At 37.1% G+C, this 26,643-nt stretch overlaps 2 protein-coding genes across 3 annotated transcripts in view; both read left to right on the top strand.

Moving 5' to 3' along the window:
- Window positions 1–26,643, top strand: part of RABGAP1 (RAB GTPase activating protein 1) — a 176,067-nt gene that overhangs the window by 74,908 nt on the left and 74,516 nt on the right. For both annotated transcript variants that reach the window (XM_047768348.1, XM_047768349.1), the window contains 3 exons: window positions 1,690–1,864; window positions 5,539–5,632; window positions 9,174–9,324. In XM_047768348.1, coding sequence (XP_047624304.1) covers window positions 1,690–1,864; window positions 5,539–5,632; window positions 9,174–9,324 — 420 coding nt within the window. The remainder of the gene's footprint in view (window positions 1–1,689; window positions 1,865–5,538; window positions 5,633–9,173; window positions 9,325–26,643) is intronic.
- GPR21 (G protein-coupled receptor 21) lies at window positions 23,128–26,226 on the top strand. Its single transcript, XM_047768352.1, has one exon. It carries the CDS (start codon window positions 23,478–23,480, stop codon window positions 24,525–24,527), a length of 1,050 nt encoding a protein of 349 aa, XP_047624308.1. The 5' UTR covers window positions 23,128–23,477; the 3' UTR covers window positions 24,528–26,226.

Raw genomic sequence — 26,643 nt, forward strand, 5'->3', positions numbered from 1 at the left:
GTTAGTGTCCTGTAGGTAACCTTTGGGTTGTCTTTTCTATTGGACAGCAATCATTTGCATATCTATTGGACACAAACCTACAGTTAATATATGACTTCACAGAGTCTAGGCCTTAATTAATAGTAATTAAGTTAAATCATTCATTCTTCTAGAAAATTAAATACTGCTTGGGTGGACAAATTAAAAGATGACAAATCTGGGTCTGTGGGTTGAATCTGGCCTGGTGCTTGTTTTTATGAAGTTTTTTGTAGCACAGCCACACATGTTCTCTCCCTGTCTGGGGGCTTTTGCACCGTAGTAATGCAGAGTTAAGTAGTTTCCCACATAGCCTAAAATATTTACTATTTGGCCCTTTACAGAAATTTTACCAGTTACTATATTACAGTGCTTCAGGATGATTTTGAAGGGACCACGTTGCCACTGTCTTAGCTTTCCAGGATTGAGGTAGTTTTTCTTAAGAACCCAAATGAACATTAAGATGTTAAAATCTGCCCTGCCTTGTTATTTGTGTATCTAATAAACCTCTTATTGCCCCTCTCTCTGTATTTTTACTTTATGCATGTATGCCTTTCACTTGGTGTTGCTACCTTTTTAATTGTCTCTGTATCTTTTACTATAGTTCTCTTTTTTTCATTCTGCTCTGTATTTCACTCTTTTTTTCCTCCTGCGATAATATGAAGTGGTAATGTAAGTTTTGTATTTCCTCCTCTTGACTTTTAATTCAGGTCAGTTTAAACTGTTGCATGTTTGCCTCCAATCAAACCCAAAATACAGATCAATTTGAATTGTCAATAATTTTATTGGAGTTCCCATTGTGGCTTATCAGATTAAGAACCTGACAGAGTGAGTGTCAAGTATGCAAACTTGATGAAAAAGAATGGAGAAAAACAGAGTTCCCATTGTGGTTCAGTAGGTTAGGAACTCAACATTGTCTCCATGAGGATGCAAGTTAGATCCCTGGCCTCACTCAGTGGGTTAAGAATCCGGCATTGCCACAAGCTGTGGCATAGGTAGCAGATGCAGCTCGCATCTGGTGGTGTGGCTGTGGTGTAGGTCAGCAGCTGCAGCTTAGATTTGACCCCTAACCTGAGAGCTTCCATATGCCACAGGTGCCACCATAAAAAGAAAATTTTTAGTGGCGTCTTGGCACAACATTGTAAATCAACCGTACTTTAAAAAATAATTTTTGAAAAAGCAAAATTTCGATTCTATTAATCTATTTTCTGTCATTTACCTTTCTTCCCACCTTCCAGTTGTAGCTTTCAGTTGAAGAAAAGTTCCCTATAATGTTACAATTAAGCTAAAGGAAATAAGACTTTCTTAAACTTTGTTTTACAATACTTAAAAGCATTTTATGTGTAGTTTTATGTAGGAAACCTTGAACAACACATTAAAGTAACTGGAAAGCTATAGAGTGGTTAACTTTTTAGTTCACAGTTAAATATTGGTAGTCGGATGTCTGATGCTACAGTCTGAATAAGATAAGTAAAATTGCAGAACTAGACTCCTGCTCGGTAAATATCTTATTTTCCTGAGGGTTTTTAATCTAAACGTGTGTTTTACTGTTTAGAAAAGGTACATTTAGTTTAGATATTCACAGTAATACCTTTTTATTCTCACATCTTGCATGAAATCAGAAGTAGTGCTCTAAAAAAATTTATCACTTAATAATGTTTTTTCATCTTCAAGATAAAGCAAAAGGAGAGGAAGAACAATACTGACACTTTATATGAAGTTGTATGCTTGGAAAGTGAATCAGAAAGAGAGAGGAGGAAAACTACAGCCAGTCCCTCAATTCGCCTGCCACAGTCTGGATCTCAGAGTTCAATGATACCTTCTCCTCCAGAAGACGATGAAGAGGAAGGTAAATTGCAGGGAGAGTTTACTTTCTGTTTGGGGATGGTGGACGATGCAGACCATTATGATATCACCAGGGAATTCAGAATGTGACATAGCATTTTGAATTATTTTAATAAATATTTGAGAGTATGCAAAGGACTGTGGGAAATTAAAAAATGATTGACATAGGACTTTAAGATAATTGTAACCAACTTAGGAAAAAATGAGATTTATAATTAGTTCTTTTAAAAGAATCAGCCTTTGCTAGCTTAGTGTATTAATACAGGACATTTTTAGGAGTTCCTGTCGTGGCTCAGCGGTCACGAACCTGACTAGTATTCATGAGGACATGGGTTTGATCCAGCCTTGCTTGGTCAGTTAAGGATCCAGCATTGCCGTGAGCTGTGGTGTAGGTTGCAGATACTGCTTGGATCCCGTGTGGCTGTGGCTATGGCACAGGCGGGAAGCTGTAGCCTGGGAACCTCCGTATGCCATGGGGGTGGCCCTGAAAAGACAAAAAAAACCCAAACAAACAAACACATTTTTAGAGCAAATTTGACACAAATAACTGTTCTCATCTCAACTGATTTATATGTTAATGGATTTTCACAGTGATAAATATTAGGGATCAACAAGTTCTTTATTTTTTTTTCAAGGTTATTATCTGTGAATTAATCTGTCAGTCTGTCAGTTCCCTTCTAGATCAATAGTGCTTAAGATGGTAGAGCAAAAAAAGTTTTTAGGACTCTCCTCCCCTTAAACTCAGCAATTGCAAAACACCAAAGCTTGAGAAAGATACTCTTATGAAACCAGAGACCGCTCAAATCTCCATACTGTTGATGTTATTCTAGAGAAATTTGTGCCCAACTAATAAAATACCAGGACTGAGATATAGTTCTAATCTATAGCAGGCACATTTTTTTTTTTTTTTTTTAGAGCTGCACCTGCAGCGTATAGTGGTTCCCAAGGTAGGGGTCCATTTGGAGCTGTAGCCACCGGCCTACGCCACAGCCACAGCAGCATCAGATCTGGGCGGAGATCTGTGACCTACACCACAGCTCACGGCAATGCCGGATGCTTAACCCACTGAGTAAGGCCAGGGGTCGAACCTGCAACCTCATGGTTCCTAGTTGGGTGTGTTAACCACTGCACCATGACGGGAACTCCCAGATTTTTTTTTTTTTTTTTTTTTATCTTTGAGGGAATTCAGAAGGCCTCTTCTGACATCTCTTAGCTAGAGATAGCTAAAGACTAACCACAGTCAGCAATCCGTAGGAGAGTCAGGGAACACTAGAACACAAGCTCTATAAAGGAAATGCTTGTGTGTCGTTTTTTGCCCCGTATTGTTTCCCTGGGGTGTAACCTAATTCCTGGTTTATACTAGATGCTCAGTAAATGTTGGCGGGATCCAAGGGGAACTAGGACCAAGGGGAACTAGGACCAAAGAAGACTGCAACCATGCCATCTTTTAATTTTCTCTAACCCAGTATATAGACCAGGAAATTTGGTCCTGTTTTAATGTTTGCTTCCTGGAAAGAAATGGCTGTCTTCTAGAGAAGCTCCTTATCCACAGGACATTGGCGCTCCCAGGGCAGAAGCCAGCAATTAAAGGGGAGGTGTTCAGAAACAACATCTGAGCACATCCAAATAGTGAAGGAGAATTTTGTAAGATAGGTCTTCCTAATCTCTTTGAAGGAATTATCTTCTCTTATAAATTTTATTTATTTATTTATTTTGTCTTTTTGCCTTTTCTAGGGCCACTCCTGCGGCATATGGAGGTTCCCAGGCTAGGGGTCCACTTGGAGCTGTTGGAGCTCTGTAGCCTACGCCAGAGCCACAGCAACGCAGGATCCGAGCCACGTCTGCGACCTACACCACAGCCCACAGCAACACTGGATCCTTAACCCACTGAGCAAGGCCAAGGATCGAACCCGCAACCTCATGGTTCCTAGTTGAATTTGTTAACTGCTGAGCCACAACGGGAACTCCTCCTCTTAGAAATTTTAATGCATTTTTTATAACTGCTGTCCTCCAAAGAGTTGTTGTGTTATATTGATATTTTAATAAGTAGAGAATAACTTGAGACATTCAGAAAGTAGAGCCAAGTCTGGCAAAATAGTGAAACAGGGCAAGTATATTTTAGTGCCCTTGAGCCTTTCTTTTTTCCTTATTTATCTGCAAAGGTATCACTTATATTCAGTCTGTCCTCTTCCCTATCTCACTATCAAAAATAGTGATAACATTCAAGGTATTGCAATGTAAATAAGTTTAATAGTAAGTGTCCTGGATTTCTAAGCCATTAAAATAATTGCTCTCATATATACCATCTATAAAGTGTTGCCGTTTCAGAATATAATCATCAGGTATAAAGATCCAAACTTTTTTTTTTGTCTTTTTAGCTTTTCTAGGGCCAATCCCATGGCATATGGAGGTTCCCAGGCTAGGGGTCAAATCGGAGCTGTAGCTGCTGGCTCCACCACAGCCACAGCAACTCGGGATCTGAGCCGCGTCTGCAACCTACACCACAGCTCACGGCAACGCTGGATCCTTAACCCACTGAGCAAGGCCAGGGATCGAACCCACAGCCTCACGGTTCCTAGTCGGATGCGTTAGCCACTGAGCCACAATGGGAACTCCAAAGATCCAGACTTTTTAAAGGCAGGTTAAGCCACAAAATCTAGAAAGAGCATTGGTTGAGGATACATAGAAACAAGTTCCCAGCAAATATAAATGGCTAAAACCATTTTGAAAGGCAGTTTATCAACAAGCCTCAAAATCCTTAAAAGCATGCATTTTTTAACCTAGGAAGTTCACTTCTGGGCGTATACCCAATAAAAGCAATGAGATATGTTCATCCTGATACTATTTGTGGCAAAAAGTTGAAAACTGCCCAAGTACCCAACAAAATAAGATTGAGTAGATCTTAGTTCATATTTTCCCCCCACTTTGATTACACTTTTCAATTTCTTTCACATGCCTTTATCATTGTCACTTTTTTCCCTGTGACATATCTTATAATCTTTGAATTCTTGTTTGAATGTACATTTCCTAATTACTTGAACTAAGTTTGAAATGATTTTGGTCCTTTTTAGTATTTTTGTGCTATTATAAATTAATCTATTCAGTTGTAGAAAATTAAATTAGGAAGTCAAAAAGATATAAAAGAGGAAAGAAAAAAATTAATATTAACCCTATCAGAAGTAGTAATTGTTGATGTATTGGTTTAATTCATTTGAGGCTATTTTATACATTTTTTAAAAATGTGCATTAGATTATAATGAAGATTTACCTCTTCAGACATTCTCTACTTTGCTATTTTGGAAGCTTATGCTTACATAGTTTATAATTTTATTAACTGTTATACATAAGACCGCTATGTATTTTCGTGCATAAAGTTGTTTGCTTTGTAATGGATACAAGAACATAACCATACTTTGAGTCCCGTCATTTTATAATTCTATGGCTCTTTTCTGCAGTTGAATAATATGGGCCTATATGAAAAGCAAAAGAGAATTAAAGAGATTACAGCAACTGGGACCATTTTATTTTCTTTGTATTTGTAACTATAGACTAAAAGAGAAATTATGACACTATGCTCCCAGTAAAATCGTTCAAATTTCACTGTTATGGTTCCATGTCATTCTTCTGGCTAGCATCGCCACCTCTGTTATCCTTTTTTGTGTGTTTTGTTTATTAAAGATAATGATGAACCTCTCTTGAGTGGATCTGGTGATGTATCCAAAGAGTGTGCAGAAAAAATTCTTGAAACATGGGGAGAACTGCTGTCTAAATGGTAAGTTGTAATCAACTGGTTCTCCTTTTCATCTGCAGTTCTTATTTAATGGGTATGGAATTTTACCTAACCACATTATTCAGTTTTGGAGCCAATAATGGAAACCCTAGGTATGTGGTTCCTATTCTAGACTCTCTCTGTTTTTAGAGGTTTATAAGGGTAATAGTGAAGATCTGAAGTCAACTTTGAAATTTTAGAAACCTAATAAATTCTCATTGCTGTAGAAAATATCTATTCAAACATGGAATCCATGGAGAGAATACATAAGGAACGAAGTTCTTTATATTGAAGTGGTTAGGAACCAGTGATTGGTTAAGGTAATACACCAGTAGTTGGGACAATACACAATAATCAGGGAAGTTTAGAAGATGCTCATGCAATGCATAGAGCCATGGTAGAGACTCCAGTTGGGATTTTTCCTTATCTGTGTTACATGCCTAAAGTGGCAGAATGGAGTGTTGTAAAATGCTCTACCAATTACTTTTTGTAGCACTTGTAAATTTGAAGAATTTTTCATCAGCACTTGTAAATTTGAAAAATTTTTCATCAGCTCAAGAGATGGTTTGACAGCAGTGTTAAGTGGTATCCTATAGACTGTCTAAAAAGAATATACTACCTTCAGGTATTTATTAATGAAATCAGAGGCACTCTGGTAAATCAGAGTGGTGAGGCATTTACATGCGTTCCTTTTCTCACTGTGTAGGATACCAGTATATGCTAAAAAGAGCTGAACTTGAAAGTGATCCAAGTAGTTCTCCATTTGTGACTTTCTGGTTACTAGGGTTGTTGTATAAGCTCCCCATGGACCTATTACTTTGGGGTCTTATTTTTCTCTGAAGTTTTAACTGTTGAAGACTTTCACTCTGTTCTTAATAAAACTGTGTCGTAATATTTAAAAAAAAAAAAAAAAAAAACCATACCTTCATGCCCTTAAAGAATAAGACCGCAAATGGGCATCATCTGCTACAATGCTTTACACGTCAGTAGAACACTCTCCACATTGGGAGATGTCAAATGTGCACAGGAGGAAAGTGCAGACCAAAGCATGAGTTGTCTTTACACAAGTGATTTTAGTAAATGAATTTTGCAAAAGCCCCGTAGGGGAATAGTTCTCATTTATTTTTGATATTCCTTTAGCAATCAGAAGACAAACCTGCTGATGCTCTCTTCACAGTATATTTTCAGTTCAGTGAATTTGGAGTGTTTGGACTGCTGCTGGCAGGAATTTCATCTGTATAAAAGGTTTTTTTCTCTAAAATAGAAATGTAATTGAGTCTTGACATGGTTACATAATAGTGCATTTAAAATCATTTGGATATAGCATTTAGACTCTAAATTTTATGGGATTAAGTCACCTGCCTTTTATACAGTTGCTTGGAATTTGTTTTGTTATCAAGCTTTGTTTATTCATTTTGTTATTCATTTGATTAAATTATATCCTTCTCTTACTCCCTCAAATCTCTTGTTTCCATCTGTCTCAATTGTCTTCAGAGTGTTTAAAACTATTTTTGCTGATTTCAGTTATGTCTTCAGAAATATGAATATAGTTTCTCTTCAATTCACTTTCATCATTTTTTCCTCATTATTTTATATGTTTGATAATAAGCATCAGAAGATCATGGAGTTTTAGAGCTTGGTAGACTTAGCTTCAAATTCTGCCTTTCCTATTTCTAAGCTGTGTGATCTAGGTCAAGTCACTGAACTCTTCTGAATCTGTTTCTTCACATAGAAAATGCAAGTCTATAGAACTACCATTCAGGGTTATTGTAGATTAAAAATAATAGACTTGGTAATAGTAGTAATCATAGTAAGAAGTAATAAATTTACCATATGCCCAATACTATGCTAGGTTATGTGCTCTATTTCAACTACAACAACATTATAAAATAGTATCTGTTTTGATAGATGAAACTGGCTTAACGATTAGGTCAGCAATCAAGTAAGTAAACACTAAATCCGGAACTTTTAACACAGTCAAAACTGATCTCAGAGCTGGTTTATTTAACTCTATGTTAGGACTTAGTGATAGTATTTGTAATAAATACTATCTTCGAGTTCAGTCCTCCACGTTCATTTTGACTTGACTTTTAGTGGATAAGAGAACTAATGCCAGTAACAGTATGCCGAGTTGAAGTTATTATCAGTGTCATAAAATTATTCTGAAAATAATTTTACCAATATAAATTAAGCTAGGGTTATCAAATAACCTTTTGGGGAGGGGGAGATTCTTTTTTTTTTTTTTTTTTTAAGCCAAATGTAAATATTTTTGGCTTTGTGGTTTATAGTCCCTGTTGCAGCCACCCAGCTCTGCTGTTGTTGGGCTAAAGCAGGCATAAACAATACATAAAGAAGTAAAAATAGCTGTTTCAATAACAATTGACTTACAAAAACAAGTGGTGGGCCACATTTATCTCATAGGCTATAGTGTAACAATCCTTGAATTAAATGATAGAGCTACTTTTGTCCTTTCCGCTCCCAACTTTAACTTTCACATGATTTTTTTCCTAAGCAAAAGCAAAACTATATTGAACTATCTAAAGCTCTTGTATTAGGGTACTAGCATCACAGAGTTAACTGTTTTTAAATGTACTATGCAATATTCTGATAGAATTCTAGGAGAATTTTGAGAAAACTCTCAGACCTGTCTGTGTTTTGATAGTGGTCATTTTGTATCTGTAACATCTGCTTAAATCTGCTGGTGTTTTCTTGTCATGATCCTGCATTATTGACTCAGAAAGGGTAACTTTCAAATCACAAAGTAGCTGTGATATAACTGGTAGAACATTCCTTGGTCTTAGAGTTTGAGGACCCACATCAGTCTTTTAATCACCTTCCCTGAATTTCTTTCTCCATCTGTAGAACCGGAGATAAACACTGTATAGTCCATACAGTTGTGAGGATCAAATGAGATTATATGCAAAAGCACTTGAAAATTAATATCAGCAATTTGAGATGTTTTATTTCCCTCATTTTGTAGATGAGATAGATGAAGCTCAAAGACTTTAATAACTTGTTTTGATGTTACTTGTTTGATAAACTTTCTTATCCATCATAGTTATTCAAAAAAGTTACTTGAAGCAGGTATCAGTAAAAACTGCTGAAAGCATTTATCTCTATATTCATTCTAACTTAGAACAGATGTTTATTTACACTTGAAACATGCAAATACACAATTCACCTACCAGTTTTGATGTAGGACTAAGTCTTTGGCTGCGTGTCCCCTGATCGGAATTTTGCTTTATTTTTTCTTATACAAGCCACAATCATAAAGCTATGGTTTCCAGTTTTGCTTTTTATTTAAAAAAAAAAAAAAGAGTGGTAATTTAAAGATAACTTAAGAAGCAGTATGAGTGCATAATTCTTCCACCCAATCTTTTCCAGAAAGTATATTGACCACATCTAGTTCAGCAGTTTTTTCCCTCTTTATTAATATGTTACCTTTATTAAGTCTATGTATATCATTTAGTTTAGCTTTCGTAAAAATAGCACTCTTTTAGAGAAGCTGTCTTTATACACTTATGAATTATGGTTTTATTTTTAGGCATCTCAACTTGAATGTAAGGCCAAAGCAGTTGTCATCCTTAGTAAGAAGTGGTGTTCCTGAAGCTCTTCGGGGAGAAGTCTGGCAGCTGCTAGCAGGTTGTCACAACAACGACCACCTGGTAGAAAAATACCGAATTCTTATCACCAAGGTAAGGGGATGATAATTCAGCTTCTGTGTTAGTCCTTTTAGAAATTTATTATGAGGAGTTCCCATTGTGGCTCAGCAGGTTAAGAACCCGACATTGTCTCTGTGAGGATGCGGGTTCCATTCCTGCCCCGGCTCTGTGGATTAAGGATCTGGCATTGCCATGAGCTATAGAATAGGTCACAGATGCGCTCAGATCCATCGTGTCTGTGGCTGTGGTGTAGGCCTCAACTGTAGCTGTGATTCGACTCCTAGACTAGGGACTTCTATATGCTGCAGGTGCGGTTGTAAAAAAAAAAAAAAAAAAAAGAGGATATTTATTATGAAAAGATCACTGTGGCTCTTTGATTTCCATGAATTTTATACAATTCCTTTATCTAATATAAGAATAGAATTTTCGTACTTTTGGCCCAGAGTTATGTCTCGTGTTGACACAAAGAAGAAGGCATGGGTTTTTCTTCCTTCCTTTTCACCTCGGAGGCAAAATATGACCTCTGCCCAGTGTGTATCTGGGTCTTTTTTGATCATAATTTTATTTTTAGTCAGGTCAGTTGTGCTGTGCCATGTGTAAAAACTTCCCTTTGTTCAACCTAATTCTTTTCACACTTTACAAAAATGTGCTTATTGTAGGTAAGGCCTACTTCTGGTTTTCATATTTGGAAAAATGTGGTTCTGTTAGCTTAAATCATATTCCCTGGGAGCTCATTCCTCTAAAGTGAAGACTTCTCATTTTTTATAGTATCTCAAGTTCTCAAGTTCATGAATTCCTTAAGGTTTTGCAAGTGAAACAACAAAAATATTTCTTGTACAAGCATAAAAGAATTTAAACTAGTTTTCTGCAAGGTCAGGCAGTGCTTTGTGCCTTTGCATCCATGTTACTGGTTTTAAATTATATTTTTGTTTTCTAAAATTCTTGTAATGTTTAACTTTAGGAAGCAGTTTTTTCTATGGTATGCACATCTAAAACCAGATGTGAATGAATTGCTCAGAGCCCTCAAGAGTATTTGAGAATTCTTCAATATGACAGAAGGTGGAACTTCTTTTAAAAATATTTTAAAACCATGGCGTTCCTGTTGTGGCGCAATGGAAATGAATCCGACTAGGAACCATGAGGTTGCAGGTTCTATTCCTGGCTTCGCTCAGTGGGTTGAGAATCCGGCGTTGCCGTGAGCTGTGGGGTAGGTCGCAGATGCAACTCGGATTTGGCGTTGCTGTGGCTGTGGTTTAGGCCAGCAGCTATAGCTCTGATTAGACCCCTAGCCTGGGAACCTCCATGCTGTGGGTGCGGCCCTAAAAAACAAAAAGACAAAAAAATATATATATATATGTGTGTGTGTGTGTATATATATATATATATATACTTTATGAGATGAATAATATTTCTTATAGTTTTATAAACTATTATTACAAAAAACCTTATAAGTAAGGACAGCATTTGAACATGAAATTTAATCTTTCCTCATCAGAAAATGACTTTTCTTTGTTGAAAATATTATTGTTTCTATTCATGATCTTATTTTCAGACAGTTTGTTTTTTCTCTCAAGAACTAGCATTCTGATTCCTTCCATATGTTGTTGTAGTTGTTTAAGCAGCATTTACTGAGTGCCTATCACAACAATAGTGGTTGAGCTAGGAGGTCAAACACAAAAGCAGTCACCTGTCATACAGTAGACACATGTCATGTGGTAGTCTGGAAAAGTACAGTGGGAACCATCAAAAGGTGTGAATCATTCAGCCTGGAAGAATAGGAGAGTCTTTTTTTTTCTCTATTTTTATTCTTGCTTTCTGTTTTGTTTTTTTTTTCCCCCTCCTCTTTTTCTTGTTTGGCCGCTCCATTGCATATGGAATTCCTGGGTCTGTTATTGAATCCAAGCCAGAGTTGTGACCTATGCCACAGCTGCGACAACGCTGGATCCTTAATCCACTGTGCTGGGTCAGGGATTAAACCCAGGTCCCTGCCACTGCAGAGATACCGTTGATCCTGATACAGTGCAGCAGAAACTCTAGAATAGGAGCATCTTTATCAGGAATTTGCTATTTAAGATAGATTCCAGAAAAGACCTCCCCAGGTGTGGAAGAATGGCAGGGTATTGTACTTAAGAGAATCTTTAGAGACATCAAAGAATGAGAGTATGAAGCATGTATGGCTAGCTAAGGTACACCTAGTTGATTTTTTCATTTATTGGCAAATCTTTTGGGTATGTAATTGCAACTCTGTCTTTCTAGTTCCTATTTTGAAGTCATTTGAAATGTTTGGCCACAAAGTATCTCTTAAATATTTTTGGTGTGGCTACTCATACATATAATTTAAATCTGAAATATTTTATTTTTCTGATGCCATGAGAATGGTGACATCTGTTTCTCGAATAGGAACCTGGTAGTCATAGGATGTGTAAGTGGTCAACTCTTGACAAAACATGATATATTTGATTATAAAACATGATGTGTAAGTGGTCAACTCTTGACAAAACATGATATATTTGATATATAAAACATGATGTTTTTGATTAATGTTTTATATATGCTGGTGTCATGTGCTTTATATTTCAATTAAATTTTTGTTACCTTGCAGATGGCTAGAACTGGAAAAGATTTCTAATGGATGTGTACTAGTTTAGATGCTGTTAGATAATCAGAAAATACAAACAATTTAGCCATCACAATATTGGTGAATGATTTTTTTTTGTTTCTGACTATAGTGTTATATAATTTAGATGTAAGATATATATTAGATATACCTATAAAATACATTTTTTATCTTCCTATAAATAGTATTTGTAATTGACATTTTGAAATTTGCTCTGAATTTTGTTTTTTGAGTGGAGAAAGTACTTTTAAATTTTTTTAAATTTATTTTTACAGCAAGCTGTAATTTACATAGACTAAAATACACAACTTTAAAGTGTGTAGCTCAGTGACAGTTTTACATATAAACACAGTGCCGTGATCACTACCAAAAGGAAGAATATATTCATCATTCCAAAAAAGTTATTCTTGTCCCTGTCTAGTCATAATCACCCCTGAAAAACCATTACTGACTTTGCTTTCCCTAGGTTAGTTTTGGTTGTTCTTGAACTTCATTAAATGCAGTCATAGAGTCATGCGCATGTGCTTGGTTGTATCTGACATCTTTTGCTCTTTCATTTATAAACTGTATCAGTAGCTCGTTTTTCATTTGTTTTCATTTTTTTAATTGCTGAGAGTATTACATTATTTGAATAAACTACACTTTAAAAAAAAATCTATCCTGCTCTTATAAATATTCGGGTTGGGCTTTTTAATTTCTCCTGTTTTAGCTTTTATAAATCTTTTAATGTTCTTACATATAGCAGGTGCTGTGGTCTGAATGTTTGTTAGGTATGAAGTAGGGCCTTTTGGAAGTGGTTAGGTCATGAGAGCAGAACCCTCATGCCAGGGGTTAGCGCCTTACAAAGCAGTCTCAGTCAAGACCCTTCCCCACCTTCTACCGCGTGAGGACTCAGCCAGAGTTGACGGTGTGCAACCCAGAAGAGGGCTTTCACTGGAGCCCGGCTGTGCTGGCACTCTGATCTTGGACTTTTAGCCTCCAGAACTGTAAGCAATAAATTTCTGCTATTTATAAGCCATCTGGTCTGTAATATTTTGTTTTAGAAACCCAAACAAAGAAAGTATAGTCTTCTAGTCAATCATTCTTCTATTGGTAGGCTTTTGTTTTGTTTCCATTTTTTAGCCTCTAAATAGTTTACTAAAGAACCTTGCACAAGTTCTAAATCTTTTATGAAATAGAGTCTCAGGAGTGTGATTGCTGAATCAAACAGTTATGTGTTTTTTAAACTGGTTATTATTGTTTTTAATTTACTTATATCTAGCTTGCTTCTCTGAAAGGCTATGGCAATTCACAGTTCCACCAGCAATGTAAGAAAGCACCTGTTAACCCATATCCCAAACAGTGTTAGCCATCACTAATTTCTGCTGTCAGTGAAAATGTGATCCCAGTATATCTTTTGTTTGCAGTTCCCTGACTACAAGTAAATTTAAGTAATTTCCTCTTCCATAAATTACCAGTTTGTTATTTGTATATTTTTCTGTTAACTTTAAGATGTCAGTTTCTAAATAATTTCTGTATATATTATGTTTTAAGTCTTTGTATCTTCATTATAAATTTCTTTCTAGAGTTTCAGTTTTATATTGACTCTATGGTTTCATGCCATACAAAACATTTTCAATTTTATGTAGAAAGTTGCATCTTGGTTAAGGTATCTCCCACACCTCTAGATTTTGTACATGTACTTTCCAAGATTTCCTTGTGAGATTTTTTTTTTTATTGCATGTGCTATATTTTTACATCTTTAATCCATCTGGAATTTATTTTTGTACATGACATATGATGGCGGTCCAATTTTACTTTCTCCCAGATGGATAACCAGTTGTGCTACTTCTATTTTTCTGCTGAATAGAACTACCATCTTTATTATATCTTAAATTCTCATATAAGCTGGGATTGGTTTCTAGCTTGCTCTGTTTACCGATGTTTGTATATTCTTATACTAACAGATTTTGGATTAAAGAGACTTTTGAGTTATGTTCTAATATCTACTTTTGCATATTTAATATTTCACCTAAACTTTCATTTTCTCCAGTCTAACCATCACCAGTAAGGTTATATAAGATTCTAAATTGAATTACATTTAATTTACATATTAATGCAGTTTTTAAGTTACATTGTTACATTCTTTACATCTGAGAATATGGTATGTCTTTCTACTTATCCAGATCTTATTTTATGTCTATTAAAGACTTCAGAATTGCCTTCATATGTCTTATTCCTCCTTTGTTAAATTTATTCCCAAGAACTTTCTTAGAGTATTTTTTGCTATAGCACATGGAATACTTTTTCTGATTTCCATTTCTAGGTAGTCTGTTGTTAACAGTAGAGAATAGACATTGATTTTTTTTTTTAATTGTCTACCTCGATATTTTGATTAATCTAATTTTATATTACCATCTTTTGAGATTTTCAGATACATGATAATAGTAAAATCAGTTTCACTTCCTTTTTCACTGTTTATGCAGACTATTAAATTTTTCTTATTTTTGTTTTTTTTATTTGACAGAAGCATTAAGACAGCATTAAATGATCGTGGTGATAACTAGCATCCCTATCAAGTGTCTGATTTTAATTAAAATGATTTTCGTTTTTCAAACTTTTGGAATGTATGCTCTTCTCTTTGTTTTTTGGTAAATGCTTTTTATTTTATTTAAGTGATTTTATTCCATCTCAGGCTTGGATTTTTTTTTTTTTTTAAGGAATGTCTATTTGAAATTTTATGAAGAGCTTTTTCAGCACTTCATGAATATGCTTTTCTTTAATTTGTTGATGGAATAGATACATAATCTATCAACATATAATAGACTTCTTGTTATTGAACTACCTTTGGCCTCATGGAATAAATTTCTGCAGACCAAATACTCCTAGATTGTTTTCTGTTCTTTCTCGTCTTTGACAGAGGGTGCCTCGACCCTAGTCTCTAGGTAGAACTTGCCAGGCACAGGGAGAAGAAAACCTAGTAAGTAATCCACAGGGATTACCATGGCCTCTCCTACTCTCAGCTGCAAGACGTGTAGCTGTTTAGGTCAGGTAAATCAAATAAATTGGAGTTGAGAATGGAGGGAAAATAGGCACTTTCTGGTCACCAACTTCCAGAATCATCCTCTGGTCCTTCTTTCTTTTGGTTATTTTTCACCTTTTAAAATGTCAATAACTCTCTCTCTTTCTTCTGTTGCTTTGTGTAATACCAAACATTTTCATCAGAACTGCTTCCTCAAACAGAGCCTTTTAATAATAAGAGAGTATAATGAAGTAACATCATATTCTGATGTTTCCGTTTGCTTCCATCCAGTCAGCCTTGTGTTTTCTGAAATGTGCTTCATTGTTTGCTCTAGTGATTTTAGTGGCAAACTTCAGTGGTAAGAATCTTTTGCCATGAATGTCATCCAGAACCTAAACTGTTCTTAGCAAACATGTGTAATCAATATTTACATTTCTGATTATCTAAGGGAGGCCCTGGAGGCCCAGCCACATTTTACCACTTTGTAAAGATTTTTTTTTTGGCTGCACCCTGCACCCATGGCATGTGAAAGATCCTAGGCCAGAGATCAAATCCAAACTGTAGCTATGTCCTATGCCACAACTGCAGCAACTCCGGATCCTTAACCCACTTCACCAGACTGAGGATCAAACCCATGCCTCAGCAGCAACCTGAGCTGCTGCAGAGGCAGTGCTGCATCCTTAACTCACTGTGCCACAGCAGGAACTCCCTAGAAAAATAACTTAAATATCTAATTATAATTTTGTTACTATGCAGATTGTTTTGATTAAAAATCACTTCCTGGTAGATTTGGTAATAGTCAAGAATTCAGTAATATTTAAACATAAGAACCTCCTGTGGGTACCAAACACAAAGATCAAGTTAGAAAATAGAAGAGTTCCCGCTGTGGCACAGCAGGAAGGATCTGGCATTGTCTCTGTGGCAGCCCGAGATCAATCCCCACCAGGTGCAGTGGGTTAAGAATCTGGTGTTGCTGCAGCTGTGCTGTAGGTTGCAGCTGTGGCTCAGATTCCATCCCTGGCCCAGGAACTGCCATATGCCATGGGTACCGCCATAAAAATATAAAAATCAAAAAGAGCACTGGTCATGAAGTACAAAGCCTGAATATTCTTTTCAGCTCTGCCACCAGCTTTTGTGAACTCTTATGAGGTTCTGCAGCTGTGACCATTCATTTCCTTTTCTCTAAACTGAGGTTGATGAAGTAAATGGTTGATCTTCCTTTATGCTTCCTTTAAGCTTTAACATTCTGGAAAAATTAGATGGTATGTTTGAGTCCTGCACCTAAAAATCCATGATTCTGTTTGACAACTCAGATTCTTGCTATCTGATTCTTGCTAAGAAAACAGGTTATTGGTGGACTTTCAGAACTTTCTTGTCTGCTCCCATATAGCAGTTGTGTAGTAGGGTCGCTCTAGACTGAAGGTTCGTGTCTCCCCTGAACTCACATGTTGAAATCCTAACCTTCCAGTGTGTTGGTGTTTGGAGGCGAGGCCTTTGAGAAGAGATTAGGTTAAGAGGATTGACCCCTCATGAGGGGAATCGGTATGCTTATTAAAAGACCCTAGAGAGCTCCCTTGCTCCTCTGCCATGTGAGGGCACAGCATAAGATGGCTGTGGGTTCTTACCCAATACCGAATCTGCCAACGCCTTGATCTTGGACTTCCCAGTCCCTAGAATTGTGAGAAATAACTTTGCTATTTATAAACAATTAAGGAGTTCCCATCCTGGCTCAGCAGTAACAAACCCAACTAGTATCTGTGAGAATGCAGGTTCGATCCCTGACCTCACTCTGTGGGCTAAGGTTCCAGCGTTGCCGTGAGCTGTGGTATAAGTCACAGACATGGCTGAGATCTGCCGTGGCTGTGGCTGGCAGCTACAGCTCCCATTCAACCCCTAGCCTGGGAACTTCCATATGCCGCGGGTGCAGCCCTGAAAAAACAAAAACAAAAAATTTAAAATTCAGTCTATGATATTTTTATTACAGCATCCCAAATGCGCTAATACAAGATTCACTCAAATCATTGTGGGTTTTTTTTTTCCCCTGATCCAATCATGGCTTGCATTGCAACGCCAGATCCAAGCCTCATCTGGCACCTACACCACAGCTCATGGCAATGCTGGAGCCTTAACTCGTTGATTGAGGCCAGGGAGCAAACCCACGTCCTCATGGATACTAGTCATGTTTGTTACCACTGAGCTGTGATGGGAACTCACCAAATTGTTTTTTTTGTGTGTGTGAAATAATCAAGTCCCTATATCCCATCTCTGTAAATTAATGTACCCTCTCATGATTTTTTGTAAGTCTTACCTGTCCAGAGAATTTTCAAGATCTTTCTAGATTATAAGACTGAAAACATATTAAATTTAGTCATATTAAAATTGCCGATATTTGGAGTTCCCGTTGTGGCGCAGTGGTTAACGAATCCAACTAGGAACCATGAGGTTGTGGGTTGATCCCTGGCCTTGCTCAGTGGGTTAAGGATCCGGCGTTGCCATGAGCTGTGGGGTAGGTTGCAGACACTGCTCGATCCCGCATTGCTGTTTCTCTGGCATAGGCTGGCGGCTACAGCTCCTATTAGACCCCTAGCCTGGGAACCTCCATATGCCACGAGAGCGGCCCCAGAAATGGCAGAAAGACTAAAATAAAATAAAAAAATAAAATAGAATTGCTGATATTTGGAGTTCCTGTCATGGCTCAGCGGTAATGAACCCAGTTAGGATCCATGAGGACGCAGGTTTGATCCCTGGCCTTGTTTGGTGGGTTGAGGATCCATTGTTGTCTTGAGCTGTGGTGTAGGTCGCAGACAGTGCTCGGATCCCGAGTTGCTGTGGCATAGGCCAGCAGCTGTAGCTCTGATTTGACCTCTAGCCTGGGGACTTCCATATGCTGGGGGTGCAGCCCTAAAAAGCAATTAAAATAAAAAAGCTGATATTTGAGAATGTTTGATCTACAAACAGGCAACTTCTTATGCATCGACCTAATAGTTATGGATACATTAAACTTTTAAACTTTCACCATACTAGGATTTTACTTGAAAGGTCTTCCCCTCCAGAAGCGTAATTACTTGTAATTTTATTAGGCATTTGTTATTTAGTCAATCAAAAATACCTTTGAAAGCCTGCTTTGTGCCAGCCCTGTGTTAGGTCTTTCGATATGCCCATGAATAAAACATACCTGTTCTCTGGTTTAGGGAAGTCCAGTGAGAGAAGTGGGCTGTTAGCTAACCAGTTGTGTTAAAGTTGCATGCAGTTATAGAAAAGAAAATACATATTGTTGTGCATCAGATGACAAGGACTTCTCATCTGAGGGGGTCACAAAGTTCTGTTGTTCAGAAATTATCCAGTGAGGGGGATTCTGGGGGTAGGATAGTGGCCTGCAGGTATGTGTGGTGTTAAAAGTCAGGGAAAAGCATGTTCCTCAAGGGTAAGCAGGAGCTTGGCAGTTTCTATAGAGCATGAAGGTAGGTAAAGCCAGAAGGGGTTTCAGGCGATAGAAAGATGTGAGGCAATAGAAAGTCATTAAAGTTTTTTTTTTTTTTATTTTTGGAGGCGGGGATGGGAGGGGTTGTTCCATGGCATATTGAACCCACGTCCCAGCCCTCTGAAGATGCCACTGACCCGGTTGTGCCACAGTGGGAACTCCCATTGAAACATTTTAAGTAGGCAAATCATATATTTAGGTTTGGAAGGCACTATGCAAAGTGATTGAGAGTATCTGTCTAAAGGTAGATTGTTTTGACTCAAATCCTAGTTCTTCTCATTCAGGCCATGACGTTGGGCACTTTAGCACTAAACTTTTGTTTCCTTATCTATAAAATGGGTTAATAATAGTATCTTATTTGTAGAGTTGTTAGAACAATTTAGATAATGTATGAAAACAGTAAAATTCATAGCCTATAGTAAATATAAAATACCACTTAGTTATTGTTATTATTTGTATTATTATTTAGTAATGAAGTAAGATTAATTGCAGCAAAACCTATTAGTAACTCAGGCAAGAGCAAATTGCGAGTTAGATTGTTTTAATGGCAGAAGGAATAAGGAAATACTATTTGAGAGAAATTTCAGAGGTAGAATTTTTGGCACTTGGTGATTTGAATGAGTGTGTGAAATGAGGGAGAAGAAGGAATAAAAGCCAAAGAGCCAAAGTACCTTAAACTGGATGTGGAATGATGTTGATATAAACACACCCACATCAGATGCACTAAACTAATATGTTAGTTAAATAAATCAACATTTAAAGCTCTTATTTATTAAGTAGTAAGTGATAGATAATACCTAGAAGTGAATTTTACAGATTTGAAGCTCTAAGCTTGCTCCTGTATCATCTGTATTAGATAAGCTGTGGAGTAGGTTGGGAGAAGAATAAATATAATTTGAACAGTCTTTTCTCTTTTTTATTTCATGTTTTCTTTTTCTTTCTGCCGTCTTTCATTTTTAGTTCTATAATTTGATTATTTTAATCTTTTAGTTTTAGATTGACCCATATAGAAATTGACATTTTTATAGATCAGAAAGTATTTAATAGAAATGAAATGGTTAACTATTAACCATTTCATATGGTTCATCTAGTTATATTTTCATTCTGTAAGAATTTTTAACTCCAGCTCTAAAGGTCCATTTTAAGTTAAATTGAATACCAAAGGCTGGAAGGATGTTGCTGTGATGGCATTAGGACAAGTGAAGCTGAGCCCCATGAAGTAGTTGACTTACACCCGGCATTTTCCACTTAGTGTGGCTCTGGGAGGACATCTTGCAGCCAGTTTTTTTGTTAGCTTTACCAAAAGGGATATATTGTATATTATTTTGGCTGTTTTTCTTTAGCCTGAGTATAAAAATAGCACATAGAAATTAGATTAGGAAAACATAGAAAACCATAAACAAAATTAAAAAATCACTTGTATTCCCACCATCCAGTGGAAAGTAGAATTAATTTTTAATGTATTTTCTTCCAGTCATATATACAGAAATACTTTTATAATAGTGCCTCATGTAACTGCATTATTTTAAAAGGGAAATGTATGTATGGATTTTTGTGAGGACAAAGATTTATTGCCCCCACCTTTCATCATTAATAATTTGTCTCCTCTGAAGAAAATGGTTTCTTTTAATCCCAAACAAAACATTTAACTCTTGACTGATTTTTTTTAAGTTTCTAGTATGAATATTTGATTATAGCTCCAAGAATGGCTTTACTAAAATAGAAATAAAATTGGAAGAACTACTGTTGTACTAATGATCTTTTAATAGCTGTGGTTTCATTGCATTTTTGTTATCTTTTTAATTCTTTAGGGTCAAGAGTTAATGTAATATCTGTTTTTATACGTGAGAAGCATGAAATGTAGAGAGAATAAGTTACAGATTTAGTTTTTAGAAAAGCCTGGACTCTAGACTTTGGTAAATGTTTTTTCCATTTATTGAAATATAATTTTAAGAAACCATTCTTTTTTTCATTCAGTATTTATTAAGCACTCAAAACATGGGAGTTCAAAAATAAAGTCTATGGCAGATATGTAGAATAGTGAGTAACCTGGTTTGGCTGGTGGGCAAGCTGGTTGGGGAAGTGCAATGGTGGGATCAGATTGGAAAGGCAATAGGGAGCCATTGATAGCTCTTGAATAGTGGATTTCCTAATCACCATAATTACGCATGTGCTTTCGGATATCTAGACAGAAATGAATAGATCAGAAAAATGAACAAGTCTAGAAGTCCAGACAATATTTAATAATAACCTAAAGTATTAAAAACTAAAAGGAGGAAATTAATTAGGAAGCCTTTATAGAACTAGATTCCCAAGACGTGGTGACTAAGGATGATGTATTAAGGGAGAACATGGTCAAGATGATTCCTGAGTTCATAGCTCAGTGCCTGGGAGAATGTTGGAAAAAAATAAAAGAGGCTTATTTGGTGAGAAAACTATATTTAAGTTTGGATATGCTGTAGTCGAAGTCTCTCTTAGACATCCAGGCAAATTGTGGATGAAAAGGGGAGTGAAGTCAGGGCTGGAGACACAGGAGAGAACTTATTTGTGTGCTGGGAATAACCGATGCCGTATCATTGATCCTTCTTTCCGGGTACCCTCACTGCCTTACGTATGTATAGCCTCAATGTATTTGAGGAATGCATGACAGGAAAGTATCCAATAACTGTTGTTATTGCCCTTAGAAGATTGGCAGTCCCAGTAAGAGAGGGCACCTTAGGATTCACAAGAACCCACCCTCAAGCACCACAACATGATCTGTGGGAAAGTAGACTATTCAGGAAAGGCTGAGTAGTATGAGGAAAAAGTAGTTATGTTCCCTTTATGTGTGAGGTAATGGCTAATTTTTGGAATACATGGTCTGCTTTATTTCTCAATCACCTCATGAAACAGGGCATATGATCCTTATTTTGCAGATGATGAAGCTGAGGCTAAGTAATACTAGAGCAAGGATTTGAGCCAAATGGGTGTTCAGTGCCATGGATCTTTTCGCTGTTCCATCTTTTCCTGTAAGACCTGTCAAGTACTACCAAGCTATCAAGCTTATGCTTAATAGGCTTTTTGAGTTTCTTGCCTTTGGTGTGATACGCACAGTGCTTTAAATCTTAAAATGTAATTGATTGAATTCTGGTAATGAGTGGCCATTGCCTGCAATGAGAAAGCATGTGTGTGAAACAAAAAATAAAAGTTGGATCATGTAATATAATTAAAAATTGTCATCATTTGACACTTCCCAGTTAGCTGAAAATTATCATCACTTAGACATCCCCTGAAGAGCCACAGTATCATCCCAATTTGCCTTGTGTTGAGTAGGCGCAAAGAAGATTGTGTATTTTAAGGTACACAGATTGTACCATGAAACTTCCTCCAGTTTTCAAACCTGGATGGAAGTGGGTGCATTTAATTTGTCCATCTTTTGTTTGTATATTTGTGTACCAGTTCTCAGCAAACTAGAAGCATGTAATGGCATCTGAAAACTATAGGATAGTGTTGAATACAGCAACAGCATAATTCCTCTTTCATCTGTGTGCTATTTCTGCATATTCAGAATGGATGGAATTTATTTTTTTCTTTTGAAAAACCGAATTTTTAGATTTCCTTGTTATTTTGGCCATCTTTCTTAAAATTGATCAGCATTTAGTGAATAATGAGAGAAAATTAATGCCAAATATGTAGCTTTCTACCTAGGACTTCTTGTGCTGAATTATGAGTCCTCAGTTGTCATGAACTGTTAACACATTTTCATTCTTTAACATTGTTCTTTGTTCCCTGAGAAATGCTACAAGGAAATAGGAATTTCCTCTCACCATTACCCCTCTGGCAGTGTGTTTCAGTCTAATTCCTGGCTGGCACTCTGTCCTGGTTACTGTCCCTTCTCCTTACTAAATTCAGTTCATCTGTTAAGAGGGGGATTCCAGACAGACGAGGAAACAGCTTTCAAACATTGCACTGCAGGCATATTAAGTCCCCCCCTCCCCCCCCCGCCTCGTGCGATCTGAAAATCGGGGAGCACCTCTCTGGCGATGAATTCCAATGAGCTGCTAAAGATGCCGGAGTGTGCGCGCACACAGGCATTTTCTTTCCCCTCCCCCGCCTCTTCCTTTTCCCAAGCCCCTTCTTCTCCCTATTTCCCCTCCTACTCCTTTATCCCCTCCCTCTGTGGCTCAGTTCTGCAGTAAACGGGGCTAAGGCACATTCCTGCTTTGCAAGGCTTTCTGTTAAGGATGTTCTGCGGCTTTTGTTTGGATCGCAGCATGCAGAATTACAGGTAACACTCGGAAATTGAGCTAGGCAATTCAGTGCTGTTGAAATATTTTCTAAGAGGCAAAATATTATATTGGGATGAATGAAGAAAGTAAGTTATATTGGTTAGTATTATTAGTGGTAATTGTAGTAAAGTGTTTTCAGAAATGCTATATGCAGATTTCTTTTTTCCCCTAAAAGGCTCAATTGAAAGGAGACGGGGTTAGATTGATCTCATTTGCAATTGATTTTGTTTTTATGTTGATCATGAAAGCTTGCTGTCACTGCGCTTCCTCTGTAGAGTAAGGGGTGCTACTGAGGGTAGCTGTGAATAGATGTACCGGGTGTGGCAGGATAGAGTGGGAGGGGTGGTATCAGCCCGAGCTAGCCAGGTTCTTGATGAGGGCATTGGATGCATAATGTAAAACACTCTCTCCTTTTCTTCTATCAGCTGTTCAGAGGAGACTCATTACAACTCCTGCTGAAGTCCTAGTCTTCCTCCCTTCTCTTCTGCCCCTACCCCCTACCCTCATTGGCCTGAAGACATTGTAACCAGAGTTTGCCTTACTCCCCCGGTGCTATGTGTATGGTAAACCTGGTACTATGGCCGCATCTGGGACTGGCCAGACAACTGCTGCTGGTTCTCCCTATTCCAAGGAGGATTTAAAAGGGAATTGCACTGCAGGCAATGCATCAGAGCAGCAGCATCGGGAGCTTGGGGACTAAGGCTCCTCGGGCATTATTACAGACACACAGAGCTGGCCGCAATGACAGCAGCTGCTCCATTGAACTGTTGGCAGCAGCCAGGCGGCAGCATGAAGTGAGAGATCACTCCTGAGCTCAAGATGAACTCTACCTTGGATGGTAATCAGAGCAGCCACCCTTTTTGCCTCTTGGCATTTGGCTATTTGGAAACTGTCAATTTTTGCCTTTTGGAAGTATTGATTATTGTCTTTCTAACTGTATTGATTATTTCTGGCAACATTATTGTGATTTTTGTATTTCACTGTGCACCTTTGTTGAACCACCATACTACAAGTTATTTTATCCAGACTATGGCGTATGCTGACCTCTTGGTTGGAATAAGCTGCCTGATCCCTTCTTTATCACTCCTCCACTATCCCCTTCCAGTGGAGGAGTCCTTGGCTTGCCAGGTATTTGGTTTTGTAGTATCAGTTCTGAAGAGTGTCTCCATGGCCTCTCTGGCTTGTATCAGCATCGATAGATATATTGCCATCACTAAACCTTTGACCTATAATACACTGGTTACACCCTGGAGACTACGCCTGTGCATTTTCCTGATTTGGCTATACTCTACCCTGGTCTTCCTGCCTTCCTTTTTCCACTGGGGCAAACCTGGATATCATGGAGATGTGTTTCAGTGGTGTGCGGAGTCCTGGTATACCAGCCCCTACTTCACCCTGTTCATCGTGATGATGTTATATGCCCCAGCAGCCCTCATTGTATGCTTCACCTATTTCAACATCTTCCGCATCTGCCAACAGCACACAAAGGAAATCAGCGAAAGGCAAGCCCGCTTCAGCAGCCAGAGTGGGGAGACTGGGGAGGTTCAGGCCTGTCCTGATAAGCGCTATGCCATGGTCCTGTTCCGAATCACTAGTGTATTTTACATCCTCTGGTTGCCATACATCATCTACTTCTTATTGGAGAGCTCCACTGGCCACAGCAACCGCTTCGCATCCTTCTTGACCACCTGGCTTGCTATTAGTAACAGTTTCTGCAACTGTGTCATTTATAGTCTTTCCAACAGCGTCTTCCAAAGGGGACTAAAGCGCCTCTCCGGGGCCATGTGTGCTTCTTGTGCAAGTCAGATGATAGCTAAGGACCCTTACACAGTTAGGAGCAAAGGCCCCCTTAATGGATGCCATGTCTGAAGTGGTTCAGATACTGGGTCACCATGTGTCTTGTGTGTGTGTGTGTGTGTCCTTCTTATCTCTTTGTATTCTGGTTCACTGGGAAATGTGGAACAAAATAATTTGACTCTAAGCATTAGCAAACAAATGATCCATCCAAAATACCTTGGATTTTGCAGAAATGATTTTTTTAATGCTTTTTAATTCAGGACCATGAAGATAAATTTATCTTGGTTCCAGTTTTTAGAATGTCATGGAAATGACTGTATTTCTTAGACTTAAAATGAATAAAGCCATATCTAACACCTCTCTCCAGCTGGCATGACTGAACCTGGGTGTGAAAAGCGTCAGCATTTTTAAAAGTCATCGTTTTCTTGTCGCTTTTCTGGGTTCTTTCCAGCTGTTTGGGCTTCATGTATAATTTATTTCTTTTAACAGGGAAGATTAAAATACAGTGATGAATTAATAGCATTTAAAATTTTTTTTAATGTATGTCAAAGTATTGCTACACTGAAGGTTTCACACTGTCATTCAGAAAGCCAAATGTTTTATGTCTTACTCTCTGGAGAGAACGCTCAATACAGTGAGTAACGTAAAAACTTAAACATTGATTTAAAATTTTTGCATTGAACCATGAAGCAGAAGGGCAGTCAAATTATAGTTTATTAAAAACTAAGCTGTTTTTTGTGCCATGCTTCACTGAGATCTAAAGAAGTGTGTGTATTGAAAGTGATTGTGTTGTATTTTTGCCCATGCCTTTTGTGTATGTGTGTTTTGAGAATATTTGAATTGAATTAGATTTCTCTTTTAGAGCAAAAAAAGTGTTTTAATAAGCTGAAAAAATAATTAAATGATAGGCTGACTGTCATTTGTATAATGATGAAAATATATTAAAATGTGTCTTTAGTCTTCTGTGCTCTTTTTAGCCAGAGACTGTTAAACATTAAGGTATCAGGAAGAAAGTTGTCCTAAGCAATGAACTCAGAAAATATATTGTACATTTAGCTAGTTCATTTTTAAAACAGAAGGGGGTTGATTGAGATGTTCTCTTTGTGGTTAAATGGAATCAACTAATATAAAGTAACAACCAATTCTTTTTAAAAGCATTCTTTTAGCTAGTGTTAAGAAATCCATATATGAATGAGAGAAGGAGAGATTCTGATTAAGTCTCTTTTGTTTGTTCTGGGAAAAAAAAAATCCTTGGCATACAATTCCTTTCCTAAATAGGCTTTTTGTTTTGTTTTGTTTTTTGTAAGCCAAAGTACTAGCAAAGTCTGTGGAATTATTGAGAGCACTATGTATTTGTATGTAGTAGTGATGTTTTGTTCCCAAAAGTGATTATATTTAGGGCAAGAGGTTTATTTTTCTAAAAGGAGAGGATTTCCCAGCAGCTCTAGGCATGAGAGTATTTTCTCTACTTTTCTACTGGTTTTAATGTTTTACAGGACTTTAGGGGACTTATGTGATCTCTGCCTCTGGCTAAATGTTAATCTGAATGTGACAGTGGTGTTCAGTGAGATGGAAGATGGAAGAAAACCAAGGGAAATGGGTTAAAGTGGATTTTTGAGTCCAAGAAAGGACATGGATATTTATAAAACAGGCAGATATGCTTTGGTTTTCCATCATGATATGAGAAAACTTCCTACCCTCTTTTAAAATAAAGGACAGCATTCTTAGGATTTTAGGTTTTAGATATTGATTTGATTTTTAACTTTAAATGTATGCTACTTAAATGTTTTTATTTTAAAAGAATAAGTATTAATAAAAACATTTAAACTTCAGATTCTGAATTCTTCCCAAAAGCTTGCTTGCTCTTTATATTTAGTATTGGAAAATTTGATTCTAAGTTGTTTCAAAATTTAAAACTCATATTGAAATTGCAAGTTATGTTAGTGGCTTTGTCAAATTGCCATTTAAAGTGGAAAACCTTTTAGATTCTGAAAAATAGTTATACACAGTTCCCCTTTAAGTGGCACAGACCTAAAAAAACCCAAATTTCTCTTTTTTATATATGTATCAGGTAATGTAACTTGTTCAGATTTCAGCAATTTGCTTGTAAATATTTGATTCAGCAGAATTAATCATGAAGATTAATTTTTATAGAACTGTTGTTAAATCAGATTTAAAAGTTTTAGAT

This window comes from Phacochoerus africanus, chromosome 2 (assembly GCF_016906955.1).
Source record: "Phacochoerus africanus isolate WHEZ1 chromosome 2, ROS_Pafr_v1, whole genome shotgun sequence".
NCBI lineage: Eukaryota > Metazoa > Chordata > Mammalia > Artiodactyla > Suidae > Phacochoerus > Phacochoerus africanus.